Below are 19,259 nucleotides of genomic sequence, written 5' to 3' on the forward strand. Positions count from 1 at the left end.
ATCAGCATTATTTTCATCCTAAATCCAAACCACAGCACCGTACCAGCTGCTAGGGAGCAAATTAACTCTATCCCAAGCAAAACCATGACAGTATTGTAATTCAGTCATTATTCTCTCCCAACATATGTCACACTGCATAGGTTGACACTTGTAAGGGATTTTAGCCTGCTGTTGCTAACATGTTTAGTTGGTGCTGGAATTGCTGGTTTGCTACATACCACTGAGCGAGCAAGCACGTACTACATAGTTGAGTAGTAATGGTCACAGTAAGAGTAAATTAAATCACCTAATGCCAAAGTCAGGCAGTTATTCAAAGCAAAAACCTCCCAAGTGATGGTTGGTGTGTCTCCTCTGAGGGTGGAGAGGTGACAACAACAAGCCTTACTGGGGCCTCCAAAAAGCTCATTTAAAAAGAGCAAAGGCAGTGGCCTCCATGTGCTCCTGGCTCTTGACATCTTGTATTTGCAGGCACCAGGCTTCACTGTGTGATTGGCATAACACTGATGCACACAAAATGAATAAAGAAAAAGAAACCAAACCAGAGGGCCAAATAAACAATTTTAGTTTACATTTTTGGCTTTAACTCTCTGTATTTTCAACTAGGACTTGAAAGGCAAAAATCCCAGACCTTGCTTTTCATGTTTTCATGCATCAATGGTCAATGTTTCTGTGGAATTTGGCTGTTTGCATTTCCAGCATATTTCAGCCTGATTTATGAATGTGCACAACACAGTCTGAAAGGCTGGGTAAGTCCTGAGAAGCCAAACCCCTCATCAAGCATATAACCATAGGAAAAAGAAGAAACTAAATAAGTAAAAGTAAATAAGCATTAAAAATCGAATAAAACTCTTTCATCTGGAATAGAGATAAGAAATGTCTTTTAACATTTAAATAACATGTTGATAAGAGCTGAAATGTCTCCTGGCTGAGATTCTATCTCTTGGATGAGATTTAGGGTTTTGCCTGGTTTAGGATGTATGCCAGTGTGGGAAGGCTTCCAGTTGATTTGACAAGCCTTTAGATCAGATGGTGTGATTCATCCTTAAATATTGCAAACAAAAGACCTTTAACAGCTCAGAATCTTTAGAATTTGGTTTTAGTTGGTCTAGAGAAGTGAAAACTTAAAGAAAAAAAAAAACATCAATCTCCAGCTAGGTAAAATGCATCTAAAGAGAAAGGGGAGGAAATTCCTCCCTGTGGCTAGGAGGGACAGTGCAAGAGCTAATGGGATCTGCCAGCAACAGTGAAAACTGCGAACAGAACTTGTGAAAAGCCTTTTCAACAGCGATGCTAATTTCACTCCTGGGTCATGTCAAGCATAAGAGATTGCATAGGCAGGTTAGGAAAATATCTGTTGGGAAGATTTTGGGCTGAGGGTGCAGAGGGAAGCTCCAGCTGATGTGCTTTTGAGCAGCAGTGCCCATGGTTGAGCAGGAGGAGGCACAGGGGTGGCTGGCACAGAGGATGGAGGCAGCAGCAGAGACCTAGTAGCTCTGTAGGAAACAGGCTGTGATGTTCATGGACACGAATGCTGAAGTGTGGAGGGAGAAGGAGACTGGGGCTACAGCCGGGATGTCAGGAGAAGAAGTGTGTCAAGGAGATAACAGGAGAGAAAAGAGCAATGGTAGTTACACCAAAATGGTTGGGGAACTTCTTCGAGACCTCTCAGGACAGGATGATTCCTGTTCTCTATTGTTTCTCAGCTTTGCCAGTACATCTACCATCAATGAGGAACCAAGGAGTCTTTCAAGATCTTCCCTGTTAGGTTTGGATGGTTGCTTTATCTTTGCTGCTAGGTCTTATTTGATTTTCTACTCATCCTTTACAGTTTAGCTCCATTAAAATGCCTTGTTATAGCCACACACACAGAGGTGTGCCCAACACTCATACAAACCAGAGGTACCTCACACCTCTTCACAGCAGTACACAGAAGTGTTTCAAAATGCAACTGATGGGCAGAAAGCCCAATACTGGAGGAAAAGCTTCTTCTCCAATAACACAGAGAAATACACTGGTTGTAAAGGACGCTCACAGGCATGTAGGGAAGCTCCTGTCATGTTTCTGAAGTCCTCACCTTTGGTGATGCAGTGGGAACAGCACTGGATGAGGGACCTGCTGGGATGGGTGAGGATGCTCAGGGACTCAGTCAGCCATCTGCTTTGGAGGGAACACAGGGGTGGAGGAAATGCAGATTGTCAGGTCCTTATGTGGATCATTTTGCTTTTGTGAGTGACACACAGGAGAAAACAACAGAAACCAAAAGAGAGGGCGTTTCTGAGTTGGAAGTCCTCCTAGGCCAGATATCTTCTGTAAATTTGCACGTACAGAAAGAAAAAGGATTATCTCATTCCTTTGGAAGCCTACACTAAGATATTTAGGAATTCCCTATGCAGTATTTCAGAAGCAGGGCCTCAGCCCACTGCTCAGCGTATTTTTAATCCAACAGACCACACTCTTCAAAAGAGTAAAACATCCATCTGTATTTTAATCACAGCCACATTCATTCGAAAGACAAAATACAATTATTGCTTTGTAAACATTCCTTCCTTTGATTTTAAATTACGCTGCTCATGTAACAGATTACTTCAGCTTGGGATTCTCTGCGTTTTACAAATAAGCACAGACCTGTTACTTTTCCATTGAGAAATTTAGCATCAAGAGCAATGCTCAAAATAATTATTGTATAGCCACAACTCTAGATGCCATGATAAGAACAATTTTTACATTTCCTTTCCGGGCATGACCTATTTCTTTTACTCTATACTAAACCTCGAAATACTTATTGATATCTCATTCATATTGTCTCTCCAGCTCATGAAATTTCTAGGCATTAGGTACATGGTCTCAGAAGAACGTAAGAAGGGAACTAAAGAGGACAAAAATGGTAAGATGATCGTACCAAACAACTCGTGACATGAATGTCGAAATGATTTCTTAATCGTTTAAGAAGTGTTAGGATTACAAAGTTATTCTAAAGCACTATAACAGGTTAGGATTTATTGTCGATAAAGATATCACAGCTTCTTACAAACGGTACAAATGTGACTGCGGTCAGTGAAGCATTTTGGCAGCTGATGATATGTGACATTTGCCTTGCAGTCACTGAGTGGATGATGCTGACCTTTGAGCTCACATTGTCCCATGTGAAAGCAGTTTCTTCAGTGCAGGTCTTGCAAGAAACCCAGCAAGAACAAAGACGACAACTGCGAGGACAGCGACAGCAGCAACGACCGGCGTGAGGGGGTTATCAGCTTGGGGAGGAGGCAGAGAGGAGTCCAGCCCTGAGAGTGAAGGCAGAGGGGGTAGATCTCAGTTTATTAAAGATCAGGACAGAGAGAGCGGCTGCATTAAAAAGGATGGTTCCCAGAACAGAGCCGGAATTAGGCTAACTTCACTGCTTTAAACTATTCGAACATGCTTTACATTAACAGGGATGACAACATAACTAAGCAAACTTGACAAGAGGAAGACAACTAAGGGAATTAAATGTTTCTCAAAAAGGCTGAGCTGGACATCATATTAGCCATTAGTTCATTTGCTCCAGCAGACTGGAGCTAATTAGTTCAATGGAGTTATAGCACCAAAAATTTCATGGCATTTTCATAGCATCTTGTTTCACAGATGCATAGAATGGTTAAAGTCCCTTCCAACACTAACCATTCTGTGATTCTATGAAAATGGGGCACACGCTGCCTCTCCTTTGGGACAGCCAAAGCAGTTATACTTCTATACATGCAGGTCAAAACAGGGGGCTTACAATGTGTGAAAGAAGAGATTTGTAGACATTTGGCTCAGCCAAAAAGATCCCTTTTTTTTTATGGTAAAGTTGGCAAAATCAGATTTCAGTGGCAGATGTAAGAAAAGCTAGGGCTTTTCTTGAAGTCCCAAATAGGCTTAGAGTAAAAGAAGAGGAAGTTATTTGACTTTACCAATATTCCTACTCTTAGCACCCCCTCCTTGAAGCTGAAGTGGCCCTACAACCACGTTCACTCTTTCCTCAGCAGAACTTGCATCTCTCTTGGCCCTGCTAACACAGCCCCGGTAGCAGCGGGAGGAATAGTCCCGAAGCCTGCACACCACCAGCTCACACCGCAGGTAGACTACTGAATGCCGGCTGATGAACTCAAAGGCATTAAACTTGAACCGAGCAAAGTGGCTGTAGGGGGAGTAGTATGTGGCATAGGAAGAATCTCTAGCACATCTAGAAAGAAAGGAAAAAGAGAATTAGGCTTTATGTATATTCCTGCAAAAATGCTATAGGTTAAAACAAAATTATATCATAGCCAGGTGCTAAGAAAACAATGGGACAAAGATTCAACTTTTATAGTGTTGTACAGACTTCGAAAATAGAGACTTAAGTCCTATGAAGAAGCCAGAGCACTGGCAACTCTTTCTTTCCAAGAGAAGAATATTCTATTTAGGCCAGGTTGGATGGGGTCTTGAGCAACCTGCTCTAGTGGGAGGTGTCCCTGCCCAAGGCAGGGGGGTTGGAACTGGATGAGCTTTAAGGTCCCTTCCAACACAAACTATTCTATGATTCTAAGTGTTGAAGAGGGAAGAGCAGACTTTTACTAATGTCTGTGCTATATGAGTCATAAAAAATTATTCTAATGCTTGACCTGATTTTAGTAACATATTTAATGCCTAGGATGATAGATTCCTGCTGACAGTTTTCACTATCTCATCTCATCTACCTCCCACTACTTTGGATTTTGCATATAGGACAAGGATGAAGTAAGGGAAATGAAGTGCTAGTAAAGTCTTAATGTAATGTCTCATTTCCAGGTTCACACTGTAAGAATAAAAACTCAAAAACCCCTCTTAACAGTCTATGGATAGTGAGGTCAATACCAATTCAGATTGGCTCTAGTCTTCTAAATAAATGCGGAAAGAATATTGTAGCTATGCTTCTAACAGCTTGAGAAAGCTCTTACCCATTCCTGATTATATCATAGGCCAGTCTGTTAAAATCTTGAGGATCTGGTGATGCCACACATGTGTCCACAAACAGGATCAGATTTGGATCAGAGCTGTGAAGATAAGCTTGAAGGTACAAATTTTGGTTCAAGTCAATGTAGTACGGAGAGTCGTGCACTTGCCGCAAGAATGATGAGGAGTCATAGAAAGTGATGTTTATGGTGTATCTTCCAAACTGATTTTCATTCATATCTACAGTGTCCTCAGCAACATACGTTATTTGCATCCATGTTTTCTGTAGCATTTTGCAACTGATGTGTAAGTTAATATTCTTTTTCCTCCTGATTATGTACCCAGAAGAAGTAACTTTGATGGTGTTGGAATAGTTGATGGTATCGTTGTTCTCCTGTTTAACATGCAATTTAAAATGAGGAATTGCATTTTTGTCATGTTACCTGTTCTAGGCTTTGGTAGAGTAACACAAAGTTTGAAAATGCAGATTTCTCTTAAACTCTTGAAACCAAGAAGTTGATATTGGACTTTGCTGCTCACACATTCTAAACAAACTTGCTGAAGTAAGCTATTGAACAGAAATTAGTGGGGAAAACTTCTGTTAACTCCAAGGCAGAACCAGCTCATTCAACATCTGTACCAAATATCAATCATGTAGTGCAATTATCCCAAACCTGCGTGGCACTTATAAGACTACATCTGCTTTAAATCAGGGAGGGTTCATATAACTCCTTCTCATGCTTTCCTCCATTTCTACTAAACATGGGGATTCCCTAAAGCACTAAAAACCTCTGCGTCTCATTGGTTCACTTTGTACTGTAGACCACAAGGGCCCTTCATGACTCTCTTCAGTGCGGGGTTCTGCAATTCAGGATAACACATACCTCCCGTGTCGTCCCACAGTCGTTGTAGGGAATGTTGAATATAACCTCACGTGATGTGATTGTTGGTCTACAACGATTATCATTCAGAGTGACCATCTCTGCTGAGTAGCCCTGAGACCGGAGGTAGTCTGTGCTAACCACTGCATGCATGTAGTCTGGCAAGCACTGAAGGGCTGGTAGAAGAAGCAGAAACCATATATTAGTGACTTTATGAATTTGTTAATGATTAAATGTTGTAATTGAACCAAATGTTGTTCATTTCTTCATTTAGAAGGGAGGCAGTTCACATACCAGCCCATCATATTCACACACATCATGTAATTTCCCTAACATCTTTAAATACACACAAATCTTTATTTTGCAAACAAAAGCAATAATCAGGCTGGTATGTTAAGAAACACCAACCAGCAACTTACTAGAGTTGTGAACTGCTGGAATGGAGGAGTAGTGAGCCTGAAACCCCCTGAAGGTGTCTCTAGAATCGCTGTGAAAGTGAACGGTCATCATGTTTGAAGAGGATGTGTATGTGGGAAAGGAACCAGAGCAAAGTCTCCCAAGAAGCGGGGAGGAATGTAGAGGCCCGTCGTAGACTTCAATGTAGTCATACTGGCATCTGCCGCTTTGCATCCTGGCAAACAAATGTCAGCACCTTGTCAAAAGTGTTTCAGAAACTCAGATTTAACACGTTATAAAATCAGCACTTGAGGTTTTTATGGCTGAGGGTTTGTTCATTTTGTATGTAGATGTAGCAGAAAACTGTGAGCAGAAAATACTACAGTAATCGAGATTTTCTTCTGGTCATAACATCACAGTCACAGAGTAGCTTGGGTTGGAAAGGACTTTAAGATCATCTAGTTCCAACCCCCTGGCATGGGCAGGGATGCCTCACTCTAGACCACGTTGCTCAAAGTCCAACATCGCCTTGGACAGTGCCAGAGATGGAGCCTTTCAACTGCTGGATGTTTTTGAAAGAATCTTTAAAATTTGGAAGGTTTCCTGTTTCAGCTAGGTTCCAAACCTCTCACGTATATTTTGACTTTGTCATTTGCTCAGGGAATCAATGTTTTACTTACTCAATATCTCTAAATGTCAGCACAACACGGAAATTGTTCTCTACTTGTATTTCCCACACGCAGTCAGCGTTGTTTGGATAACTTCCAGGGTAGAAGGGAGTCTGCAGCATCCCAGAGGAATTTGAGATTGAGCCACCACAAAAATAAGGTGCTGCAGAAAGAAATGGAAGAGAATTTACTTACAGTAACCTCTGCAAAGTTGTACTTGAGGTGTATGTGTTCCATCCACAGCTGCTGAAGAGCAGGTCTCCTGCTAACTGCAGGTGATACTCTGTAAGACTCAATCAAGACAAATGTTTTTCCCCCTTTAGGTTTACTTTCATGTCGGATTTGGGATTCCCTGTCACATCCATGGTGTCAGACCACTCTCTTCAAGCTGGGGTTTGTAACACCTTGGAGCTTTCTGATCTCGTCTCTCCTTTCTGCAGTTGAGGTCTAATTCAGGAAGGCACCATGACACTCAACATGGAAGTACCTTCCTCAACAAACAGAATCCCCTCAGTTACCTTCCTGCTTCTCTTTATTTCCCTAATTCCCCAAGTCCTAAGGACTTCAGAGAATCAATAAGTTGCAAGTCTTCTAGGAAACTCTAATTTTATCATCACAGACTGAAATAAGCATTCCAGGCTGCTGGGCCAAGTCTTAAATATATCTTATTTCTACTATAAGTGTAGCTGCAAAAAGTTTTCATGGTCTTGCCAGATGAGTGACATACAATTCTTATGTTAAATGCACTGATAATCCTAAAATTTTCCTGATAGAAAGTGAGTACATGCTATGAATGTAATTCCTACAAGATGTGACACGTAAGGGCAACAACAACCCCCATTTTATATTCCTGCACAGCACACTCCTCCCTGCCTCAGGATTTTGGAATATTCAGGCTATTCCAAGCTTGGGAGGATCAGCTGTGCTTAGGTACTGCCCTTTCTCCTGATCAGACTGGGCGGGCTCTCAGGCATCTTCACTTTTGTATTGTCTTCTACTGTGAATCATAGAATCATAGAGTCATATAATAGTCAGGGTTGGAAAGGACCTTAAGATCACCCAGTTCCAACCCCTCTGCCATGGGCAGGGACACCTCACACTAAACCATGTCAGCCAAGGCTCTGTCCAACCTGGCCTTGAACACTGCCAGGGATGGGGCGTTCACACTTCCCCTGTTGTGGATGGTCAAGGCAAAAATAGGCTGATGACCATGACAGCTGGGGCAAGCAGAATAGCCAAAAGTTACACATTGCGATAGTTGAACACCAACCTACCAATAATAATGCATGTGAGAGATTTAGACCACATATCCTTAAGCTTTGACCTAGCTGAAGAGCCCAGTGAAGAAATGGCTTGCCTACAGCCAACCATCATAGCAGAAAAATAAGCATCACTAAAATGCAAGGGGATAACACAGCCTGCCTAAGGATTATCATGCAAGTTTAAAGGGATTTTTCCATAGAAAAAGAAAAAAACAATTAAAAAAAAAACAAACAAAAACAAAAGGTAGGCAGCCCAGAAATAAAAGGAGAGAAAAGGCAAAGAGCATTACCTGATGTAGATGTCGGGGTGGCCACAGCAGCTGTGGGTATAGAAGAAGAGGCACAGGTGAGATGTGAAGCTCAGGAGAAAGATGCTAGAGCACAGATGTGGCCCCACCTTAGGGCACAGGGTACCACGACAGAGATTGGGGTGAGGAGAGGATGGGGACACCATAGAAGACTGGGCACAGAGGACCATGAGCTCCATGGTAGCCCCGGTGCCTTTGCCGCCCACAGACCTGCACAGACGACTCCAGCGTCCTCCACGTGCCGGCAGTTGTGCATGCCCCAGCCGTTGTGCCGGCACATCCGGAGCGAGGGCTCGTCCCCGCGGCACTGCACGTCGTCCAGGAAGATGCGGCCGGAGCCGGCCCCGAAGCGGGCGCTGCCCGGGGCGGCCACGGGTTCCCCGCAGCCCAGCTGCGCGCACACCACCCGGGCAGCCCGCAGGTCCCACAGGTCGTCGCACACCGTGCCCCAGCTGCTGCCGTCGGACAGCTCCACGCGGCCCTCGCAGCCGTGCCTCCCGCCCGACAGGCGCAGGATGGGCCCTGCGACACGGCACAAGGCACCGCCTCAGGGTCCCGCCGGCCCCGCACACGCAGCACCCACCGCCCCGGCTGGTGTGGGTGCAGGGACCACAGGATGGGGTGGTGCAGACCGAAGGGAGCAGGGGAGGGCAGTGACGGAGCAAAGACCCCGGTGTGCAGGAGGCAGATTCTCCCTGCAGAGGGACATCTGCGGGCCGGTGGGAGCTGCGTGGGGACAGGGTTGCTTGAGGCATGGGTAGAAAACCCATTTGTACACGTTCAGTGTGGCCCATCCCCTAGGGGGAACCCGTCATGCACCGTGGAGAGGGGAGCAGCAGCCCTGCACTGGGCAGGCTCTGGCCAGCAGTTTCCCCCTCCTCTCCTCCTGTGCCCCTGCAAGGCTGGGGATAAGGGGATAAGCTCAGTGAGCATTCATTACCTGTTGTGTACGGTACTTGGGTAGGAGGAGCTGTAGTTACTGCTGCAAGGAGGAAAAAGGAATGAATGAAAAGGCATCAGGCTTGTGACTATGAATAGACATGCAATGCTGGAGCACTAATGGGGGAAGAGGAAATGGGGCACTATTCTGCCATTCCCCTATCCAGACACCATCCCGACATGTCCCCGGTGCTGCCCCATCCTCCCCATGCCTTGATCCTGCCATCCTGCTCTTCCCACCACACCAACCACCTACACCTGCGAGCATGGGGAGCCTGCTGTGCTCTCAGTGTGCAAACCCAGGGTGTCAGCACCACCCGTGCTTCCAGCACCAGGCAGGAAAAGGCCCCGACCTCACTGTTGTACCCTGGCCCTACTGAGGTGTGTAAACATGGCTGCTCCCAAGGGAAGGCACCGAAACCCACCCGCTGTGATGTGCATGCTAGCCCCGGTGCCTTTGCTGCCCACAGACCTGCACAGACGACTCCAGCGTCCTCCACGTGCCGGCAGTTGTGCATGCCCCAGCCGCTGTGCCGGCACATCCGGAGCGAGGGCTCGTCCCCGCGGCACTGCACGTCGTCCAGGAAGATGCGGCCGGAGCCGGCCCCGAAGCGGGCGCTGCCCGGGGCGGCCACGGGTTCCCCGCAGCCCAGCTGCGCGCACACCACCCGGGCAGCCCGCAGGTCCCACAGGTCGTCGCACACCGTGCCCCAGCTGCTGCCGTCGGACAGCTCCACGCGGCCCTCGCAGCCGTGCCTCCCGCCCGACAGGCGCAGGATGGGCCCTGCGACACGGCACAAGGCACCGCCTCAGGGTCCTGCCGGCCCCGCACACGCAGCACCCACCGCCCCGGCTGGTGTGGGTGCAGGGACCACAGGATGGGGTGGTGCAGACCGAAGGGAGCAGGGGAGGGCAGTGACGGAGCAAAGACCCCGGTGTTAGAGAGCAGTGTAGGGGAGAGGGACGTGGGGGTCCTAGTGGACGACAGGATGACCATGAGCCAACACTGTGCCCTTGTGGCTAAGAAGGCCAATGGCATCCTGGGGTGTATTAGAAGGGCGGTGGTTAGTAGGTCGAGAGAGGTCCTCCTTCCCCTCTACTCTGCCCTGGTGAGACCCCATCTGGAATATTGTGTCCAGTTCTGGGCCCCTCAGTTCAAGAAGGACAGGGAGCTGCTGGAGAGAGTCCAGCGCAGGGCAACAAAGATGATTAGGGGAGTGGAGCACCTCCCTTATGAGGAAAGACTGAGGGAGCTGGGTCTCTATAGTTTGGAGAAGAGGAGACTGAGGGGTGACCTTATTAGTGTCTATAAATATATAAAGGGGGAATGTCACGAGGATGGAGCCAGGCTCTACTCAGTGGCAAACAATGATAGGACAAGGGGTAATGGGTGCAAACTGGAACACAAGAGGTTCCACTTAAACTTGAGAAGGAACTTCTTCTCAGTGAGGGTGACGGAACACTGGAACAGGCTGCCCAGGGAGGTTGTGGAGTCTCCTTCCCTGGAGACATTCAAAACCTGCCGGGACACATTCCTGTGTAACATTATCTAGGTGTTCCTGCTCCGGCAGGGGGATTGGACTAGATGATCTTTCGAGGTCCCTTCCAATCTCTAGCATACTGTGATACTGTGTGTATGCAGGAGGCAGATTCTCCCTGCAGAGGGACATCTGCGGGCCGGTGGGAGCTGCGTGGGGACAGGGTTGCTTGAGGCATGGGTAGAAAACCCATTTGTACACGTTCAGTGTGGCCATCCCCTAGGGGGTACCCGGCATGCACCGTGGAGAGGGGAGCAGCAGCCCTGCACTGGGCAGGCTCTGGCCAGCAGTTTCCCCTCCTCTCCTCCTGTGCCCCTGCAAGGCTGGGGATAAGGGGATAAGCTCAGTGAGCACTCATTACCTGTTGTGTACGGTACTTGGGTAGGAGGGGCTGTAGGTACTGCTGCAAGGAGGAAAAAGGAATGAATGAAAAGGCATCAGGCTTGTGACTATGAATAGACATGCAATGCTGGAGCACTAATGGGGGAAGAGGAAATGGGGCACTATTCTGCCATTCCCCTATCCAGACACCATCCCGACATGTCCCCGGTGCTGCCCCATCCTCCCCATGCCTTGATCCTACCATCCTGCTCTTCCCACCACACCAACCACCTACACCTGCGAGCATGGGGAGCCTGCTGTGCTCTCAGTGTGCAAACCCAGGGTGTCAGTACCACCCGTGCTTCCAGCACCAGGCAGGAAAAGGCCCCGGTCTCACTGTTGTACCCTGGCCCTACTGAGGTGTGTAAACATGGCTGCTCCCAAGGGAAGGCACCGAAACCCACCCGCTGTGATGTGCATGCTAGCCCCGGTGCCTTTGCTGCCCACAGACCTGCACAGACGACACCAGCGTCCTCCACGTGCTGGCAGTTGTGCATGCCCCAGCCGTTGTGCCGGCACATCCGGAGCGAGGGCTCGTCCCCGCGGCACTGCACGTCGTCCAGGAAGATGCGGCCGGAGCCGGCCCCGAAGCGGGCGCTGCCCGGGGCGGCCACGGGTTCCCCGCAGCCCAGCTGCGCGCACACCACCCGGGCAGCCCGCAGGTCCCACAGGTCGTCGCACACCGTGCCCCAGCTGCTGCCGTCGGACAGCTCCACGCGGCCCTCGCAGCCGTGCCTCCCGCCCGACAGGCGCAGGATGGGCCCTGCGACACGGCACAAGGCACCGCCTCAGGGTCCTACCTGCCCCGCACACGCAGCACCCACCTCCCCGGCTGGTGTGGGTGCAGGGACCACAGGATGGGGTGGTGCAGACCGAAGGGAGCAGGGGAGGGCAGTGACGGAGCAAAGACCCCGGTGTGCAGGAGGCAGATTCTCCCTGCAGAGGGACATCTGCGGGCCGGTGGGAGCTGCGTGGGGACAGGGTTGCTTGAGGCATGGGTAGAAAACCCATTTGTACACGTTCAGTGTGCCCATCCCCTAGGGGGAACCCGGCATGCACCGTGGAGAGGGGAGCAGCAGCCCTGCACTGGGCAGGCTCTGGCCAGCAGTTTCCCCCTCCTCTCCTCCTGTGCCACTGCAAGGCTGGGGATAAGGGGATAAGCTCAGTGAGCACTCATTACCTGTTGTGTACGGTACTTGGGTAGGAGGGGCTGTAGGTACTGCTGCAAGGAAGAAGAGGGAGTGAGTGAATGAGCCCCCGCCCTGCTGTCCCCACATGGGCTCCTGCAGCAGGGAGCCTGAATGCATGGTGCAAGGCCAGGGATGTGTGTGGTGGGTATGAGTTACCTGTTGAATGTGGTCCCTCTGTGCTGGCAGCTGGAGCTGTGGGTGCAAAGAACAATTTGGTGTCAATGAAGAAGGCTCTAAGCACTGTCAGTGCATGTCATGCACCCTGAAGTAGCCTGCCTTCAAGGAGCTCCTGTCCTATGGTACTTCATACCATGTCTTTCATTCAATTGAAATGACCATCATCACTTCTGTGTTTCACACAACTACTTGCTCCCTGGACAGGAACCATATGGCGGATGAGGTCTAACTTGCATTACAAAACATTTGAGTCAGCATCTTTCTCTTTTCCACTCACATTGCAAATCCCAGAGTATGTCTAGGCAATAGCTATGGTACTCCCTGTGCTGGAACTGAAGGGGCTAAGTCTGAATGATCCCCTGCCACAATCCCCCCACTGCAGTGAGAGAAAATCCCTTCCCAAATAGTTTCCTTCACCAGCAATGGTTACAGAGGACCTGGCCTCTCGCCTTACCCCCCCCCTCCCAGTTTACCAGCTCTTCTCCATGCTCTGCTTCCATCCTCATTGTGGACTTGGGTGGCAAGAATGAAGTTTGCTCAGGGATGGGAGACTCCCTCCAGTGCAATCAGATCAGAGAAATCAGAGGCACTAAGGAGACCGGTGAGGGAGAGGGTTACCTGCTGTGCTCTCCTGTGCTGTGGTATTCATTGGGACTGTGGTGGCAGCCTCTGCTATGGAGGACATGTCCTCTATGGAGGTTGTTTGCACTCCTGTGGTTGTGTCCACTGGGTAGGTCAGTAGTGCTGTGGTGGTCATTGTTGCTGAGGAGGATGTCGTTGCTAAGGAGGTCATTGGTTCTGCAGTGGTTATCTCCTCTAGGGACGTTGTCTCCACTGTGGCAGACAGTGGTATTCCTGTGATTGTCTCCAGTGAGGAGAATGTCTCTGCAGTGGTTATCTCCTCTCCTGCAGTGGAGAGTGGTGCTGAGGTAGTTGGGGAGGTCTTCTCTGCTGGGGAGAACATAAGTTGTGTGACGGGTGTCTCTTCTAGGGACGTTGTCTCCGCTGTGGTGAACCTGTCTGCTATGGTGGTCGTTGGTTCTGCTGGGGAGGACATTGTTTCTGTGATGGCTATCTCCTCTAAGAACATTGTCTCAGCTGCAGAGGTCGATGGTACTATGGTGACCACATCTGGTAGGGAGGGCAGATCTGTTAGAAAGGTCATTGGTTCTATGGTGTCTGTGTCCTCCGTTATGGGTACTGTCTGCAGTGTTGAGTTTCTTGGCACCGTGGAGGTCGTCAGCACCGTAGTGGTCCTTCCTGTGAATACAGAAGAACCACCACGCATATGAGGACCATGCTTGTGCAATGTGTACATCTGTGTGTTAGCTACAAGCTCAGTTCCTTAAGGATGAAGTGAAATCAAGACAAATTACTCTGTGTGAATGCTCCATCCCTGGCAGTGTTCAAGGCCAGGCTGGACGGGGCTTGGAGCAACGTGCTCTAGTGGAAGGTGTTCCTGACTGTGGCAGGGGGTTGGAACTGGATGATCTTAAGGTCCCTTCCAACCCAAACCATTCTGTGATTCTATGATTGCATACTCCATCTTGGCTGGGGTCAGTGGAGGCAATAGAAGTGGGTAACAGCCAATTGAAAATTTTTCTTAAAAGTGGTATTTCTAGATGGTGACTGCAGCGAAAGGTACTGATGCAGCATCTGCTCCCACCACAGGACACGATGGCTCAGGCATGGTTGGAGGCTGTCCCCTACAGGCTCCTGCTACAGAGACAGGAGCTGTAGGGTTGCTGGCACCAGCAGGGCTTGAACCCATCACCATCATAGAATCACAGAATAGTTAGGGTTGGAAAGGACCTTAAGATCATCCAGTTCCAACCCCCCTGCCATGGGCACGGACACCTTACACTAAACCATGTTGCCCAAGGCTCTGTATAACCTGGCCTTGAAGGACTCCACTGATGGAGCGTTCACAACTTTCCTGGGCAACCCATTCCAGTGCCTCACCACCCTCACAGTAAAGAGCTTCCTCCTTATATCCAATCTAAACTTCCCCTTTTTAAGTTTGAACCCGTTACCCCTTGCCCTGTCACTACAGTCCCTAATGAAGAGTCCCTCCCCAGCATCCCTATAGCCTCCCTTCAGATACTGGAAGGCTGCTCTGAGGTCCCCACGCAGCCTTCTCTTCTCTAGAAGATACAGCTTTGCCTCTAATTTTAACATATTTCCTTGCTCTCTTTGTCACTGCTGGGTGATTTTATGCCATGACAGAATTAAAGTTCTGCACATAGCAATGCAAATCTGATCCACGGGTTTTTAATTGCTGTGCACGCAGTGAGCAAGCACAGTGTGTAAACTACTATTGTGAGAAAAGTATGGTCCACAGTGGCTCTGCAGGGTCAGTGGAGTAAAAAGACAGGGCTGTTGGAAGACCAGGCTCTGCTTCCTGAGAGATTTCCTAGGGAGTGTGCCTTTGCACAGACAGAAAGCTCTTCAAAATAAAGTAGAAAGAAAGATTAGACATGTATCTGGTATATCTGGTACAGATTTCCACCATATGTCTTGAACAAATGAAATGTTATCTCAGAAGGAGAATGCCTCCATACCTGCATGCCCGTACATGTATATTGAGTGCAATTTATAGCAAAAGTATTTAGAAAAGAAAAACATGACAGCACCTGAACAGACAACACCAGCATCTTCATAGTGGGCACAGTTGTGTACCTTCCATCCGAGATGTTTACAGAGAAACAAGGAGGCCTCATCTCCATTGCACTGCACATTGTCCAGGAGGATATCACCTGAGCCTTGCCCAAAGTAAGCACTGCCTGGAGCCGCAATGACCCCGCCGCATCCCAGCTGCCTGCACACAACCTGGCCATCAGAAAGGTCCCAGAAATCATCACAAACTGTCCCCCACTCTCTTCTGTAATAGACCTCAATGCGACCTTCACATCTGTGCCTTCCGTTCACCAGCCGGACACGAGTCACTGTGGGAAAGAGGGAAACGGACACAGGCAAATAAGCTGGAAGTGATATTAGAAGTCAGTCAAGATGAAGGCCAGGTTGGATAGGACTTGGAGCAACCTGCTCTAGTGGAAGGTGTCCCTGCCCGCAGCATAGGGTTGGAACTGGATGAGCTTTAAGGCTCCTTCCAACACAAACCAGTCTGGGATTCTATAATCTATTTTGTCCTTTTGCCCCGTCGCTCTTAGTAGGTGCTTGCCTAGCCCAATACTAAATGCCTGTAAGGACAGAGGTGACACAGACCTTTTTTCTTTCTCTCTTCCAGATCTCAAAATCAGCTACATATATTTTATGTGAGATTTCTCAGAAAAGTTAGACAGCAGGCTAAGCACAAACTTTTTCAGCACGAAAGGAAATTCTTAAGTAAGAAAAGCATAATAGGAAAGCAAAGGAGAGAAAATGAATTTCAGTATCTGAATGAAATCTAAGTAAATCTGTATTAAGAAAATAGCACAATTATTTTTTTTCCACTTTGTTAATAGGAAGAAAATGGCATGCTTTAAGAACACATTTCATGTTTATGTATTTCTTTTATTCCCTGAAGTGTTTGACAGAATGGACAATGGTCTCAATAGGATTATAAAAATTTCAATAGGAATCCAGTGGCTTTATTTCTTATATGCCAATAACAATAAAGAAATAGCTAATGACCTATGTATCATGAATACTCTGATCACTGCATTCATTCAGGTAAAGCCCATCTGCTTTCTAGACTGCGTTAGCTTGTTTAGGCATTCTGCAGTGAACAGTATGAGAATCCTCATTTGAGAGGTTCATTTTTGTTGAGAGAATTCATTAGAGACTTTACCACCAAGTGTAAGTGAGCAAATAAATGTTGTAACTTAAGATTTGCAGTACCTACACTTCGGAAATCAAACCATGCATGCTGCACTTGTTATACTTTGCCAGATACATATTTATCTTGTTATTAAACACTGAGTAAGTCACCCAAAGCAAAACAAATCTGAGACGTTAACAGCCCCAGAATTTCTTCACTGCATCTAATTCATCGTTGTTGGGCTAGAAGAACAGTCAAGACTGAGTCCAAACCAGATTTGTCTCTGTTTGTGTGCATTTAACTGGCAGCTGGAAGGGAAAAGCTGCAAAAGTGCCCCTTGACTTACATCTGATTTGTTTCTTCAGATATCTACTTGGACATGCACATTGTTGAACCTCACTCGTAGGATTTTTGAGGAGAGAAACCACAAAGCTGGCAAAAAGTCAGAATGGGATTAGGAAATAAAAGCTGATCTGAAAGTTCTATTTGCTTTCACTCAGGGTCTGTCATCACTGCGAGAGCTGTAATTAGATGGGTTGCATCCTGCCTCACACTTCAGAGGTGTCAGAAAGGCAAAAGGCTGTGATTATACAAATACAACACTTTGATCCAGGAGACAGAGGCAGGGGCTGGGGAATTAGCCAAGAACAGAGATAAGAGCTGGAGCAGCCAGAGAGAGATGGCTTATCACCAGGCAAGCAGAGCACAGACAAAGAAAACTGGTTAAAGTGGATGATGGCAATATAAATTATCATAATGATGCTTAAATAACTAGAAAAACCACCTGCAATTATTCTAGGCTATGCATTGATCTATTTAACTCAAAGTCACCTAAGTGGCCTAGGAGATAGAAACTAATCAGACAAGTCAAAAGTCAATGACCATAAAAAAGTTGAACTAAAAACATTTCATGTCTTTCATTATCTTCAGATGCCCCTTATTTATCTAGAACTGGATTATGAAAACTAACTGCTCATTGTCTTTTATTAAATTGTACATAATATCAAGAATAATCAAATAATACAAGCAATATTAAGTATATAACATATGTATGCATGCATACACTGTGGAATAAATATACAATTAAAATAAATGAATGAATTCTTCCATAACTCTTAGGTCAGATTTCTGGAACTGGAGGAGTGACCCGATCATAACACACTCACAGACACAGTTCTTGCAATGTTGCAAGGCACCAAGACAAACATGACCCTGTGGCAGCAAAATTAACTCCACTAAATGGTTTAAATCATTCTTATCACTCACTGTGAGGATTAGCTCATAATTTTAGTAAAACAAAACTGTGCTATCTATCTCTTTCATCCAATTTTTCTTTCCATCTTTTGCCCATACTGATGCCAGCATGAATGTAATTCTTATCTGTGAAACCACCAGAGAGGACCCCAAGCAGTTTTAGATCTTTTTATGCCCCCTGGAGCAAGTTTAAGTGCTTTACCTGATTTGGCCTCCAAAACTGCTGGACCTAGCAAGAGTAGCCATGTCAAAATTGTAGTGGTACCCATCTCATCAGTTGCTGTTGACAGAAAGGACAGTCAGAATATATAGTTTCTATTTCTGAGGGGGTGGGGCTCTTTAGGTTTCTTTTTCTACAGTAGAACAATAAAGCAACCACAGTCCTATCATCTAAAAACAACACATGTTTGATTTGTTGTTTAAGATTTTGTAACTTCCTGGGTTTTGCAGAAAGATTATATCTCAAGAGTAACATTTTCCACTGCTACCATAGGTTTCACAATCATCTCATTGTACAAAGAAAATGAGCTCCTATCCAAAGATACCTTTCAATTCTGGCTGATAAGTCTCAGGTTTTTTTCTTTTATAGAGAGATTCCTTGGAAGGTGTGGGGAAGGGAGTGGTATCTTGAAACTTAAACAGGCTTCATCAAGCAAAGTAATAAATAGATTTCCTAACCTGGTGCCTATTAATGTGGCAAATCTCCCTGGGGAGCCATGAATGCCTTAAAGCTTTGGCATACTTTAAATGAAATAAGACTGGTGACCCTGTTCAAGTATCACTGGGGAGTCCCTGAAGAACCTTGTAGTTGAAGTCAACACTGGTGCCAATATGAACCGATTGATTTTTGGCACTTTTAAGTTCAAGTCAAAACTGTGTTTACTGATGGACTGTTAGATTGAAGAAAGGTTAAAGAGAATCAGGCTCAGATGATAACTTTTTGTGCAAATGTGCAGAAAGATCAGTGGATTTTATGCATAGGTAAGTAAATTACATAGGTTGAAACTTAACTTTATTCCAGAATTTCCTTTAAGCCATTTTAAAGTGTATGTGTGGGGAAGGTTCAGATTTCTAATAAGATTCTCTCTTAATATAGTCCTTGTATAGTGACAATTCAAGCTGTATCATTCTTTGAAGAATGAATCCAAAGCTTTTCCACAACATGAAACAATGCCTAACTCACTTCATCATTCTCTTGCCAGTGTGGTTACTTTCCTCTGTTTCTGTGTATTAATTACTTAACAAGAAAAAGCTGATGATCATCCTAACACTGAAGAGCCAGAATGTTGTTCTTCACCTGATTCCTGCTTCTACAGCCCTCATGTCTTGAATGGCATTATCAGGAGTTAAAACTGGTGGCACAATTGTTGCCATGTACAGACTTATTGCCCTGCAGGGGCAGTCATCAAGGATGAAGACTAAAGAACATAACCTAGAAGGTCTTTCCACAAAGGCCAGCATTTTGGAATGGAAGAAGGAAGTGCAAAGGATAAAAGGCCAAAGATAACGTTGGAAGCCTTGAAAATGAACATTGAGAAGGGCAAATATGTTTTTTTTTTATGCAAACAACCACATT

At 46.7% G+C, this 19,259-nt stretch overlaps 1 protein-coding gene across 1 annotated transcript; it reads right to left on the minus strand.

Moving 5' to 3' along the window:
* Positions 1-2,459: 2,459 nt before the first annotated feature.
* Positions 2,460-18,587, minus strand: LOC134172182 (deleted in malignant brain tumors 1 protein-like). Its single transcript, XM_062635079.1, has 14 exons — positions 17,886-18,587; positions 15,303-15,614; positions 13,288-13,929; positions 12,483-12,524; positions 11,754-12,065; positions 9,856-10,191; positions 8,655-8,990; positions 8,427-8,456; positions 6,887-7,037; positions 6,230-6,441; positions 5,814-5,986; positions 4,935-5,323; positions 3,930-4,201; positions 2,460-3,281 (listed from the first exon to the last, which is right to left on the minus strand). The coding sequence occupies exons 1-14, from the start codon at positions 17,950-17,952 to the stop codon at positions 3,130-3,132; spliced, it is 3,426 nt and encodes a 1,141-aa protein (XP_062491063.1). The 5' UTR covers positions 17,953-18,587; the 3' UTR covers positions 2,460-3,129.
* Between the last annotated feature and the right edge of the window lie 672 nt (positions 18,588-19,259).

This window comes from Pezoporus occidentalis, unplaced genomic scaffold, assembly GCF_034315485.1.
Source record: "Pezoporus occidentalis ecotype Australia unplaced genomic scaffold, CSIRO_AGI_Poc_V1 ctg45, whole genome shotgun sequence".
NCBI lineage: Eukaryota > Metazoa > Chordata > Aves > Psittaciformes > Psittacidae > Pezoporus > Pezoporus occidentalis.

What these genes read in the sequence shown, in the direction of transcription:
- LOC134172182 (XM_062635079.1), bottom strand. Translation starts at nt 17,952, where the DNA reads ATGGGTACCACTACAATTTTGACATGGCTACTCTTGCTAGGTCCAGCA. An exon ending in AGTTTTGGAGGCCAAATCAG is followed by an intron (nt 15,615 to 17,885) that starts GTAAAGCACTTA and finishes TCTTTCCCACAG; the next exon opens with TGACTCGTGTCCGGCTGGTG. An exon ending in AGCACAGGAGAGCACAGCAG is followed by an intron (nt 12,525 to 13,287) that starts GTAACCCTCTCC and finishes TCTTCCTTGCAG; the next exon opens with CAGTACCTACAGCCCCTCCT.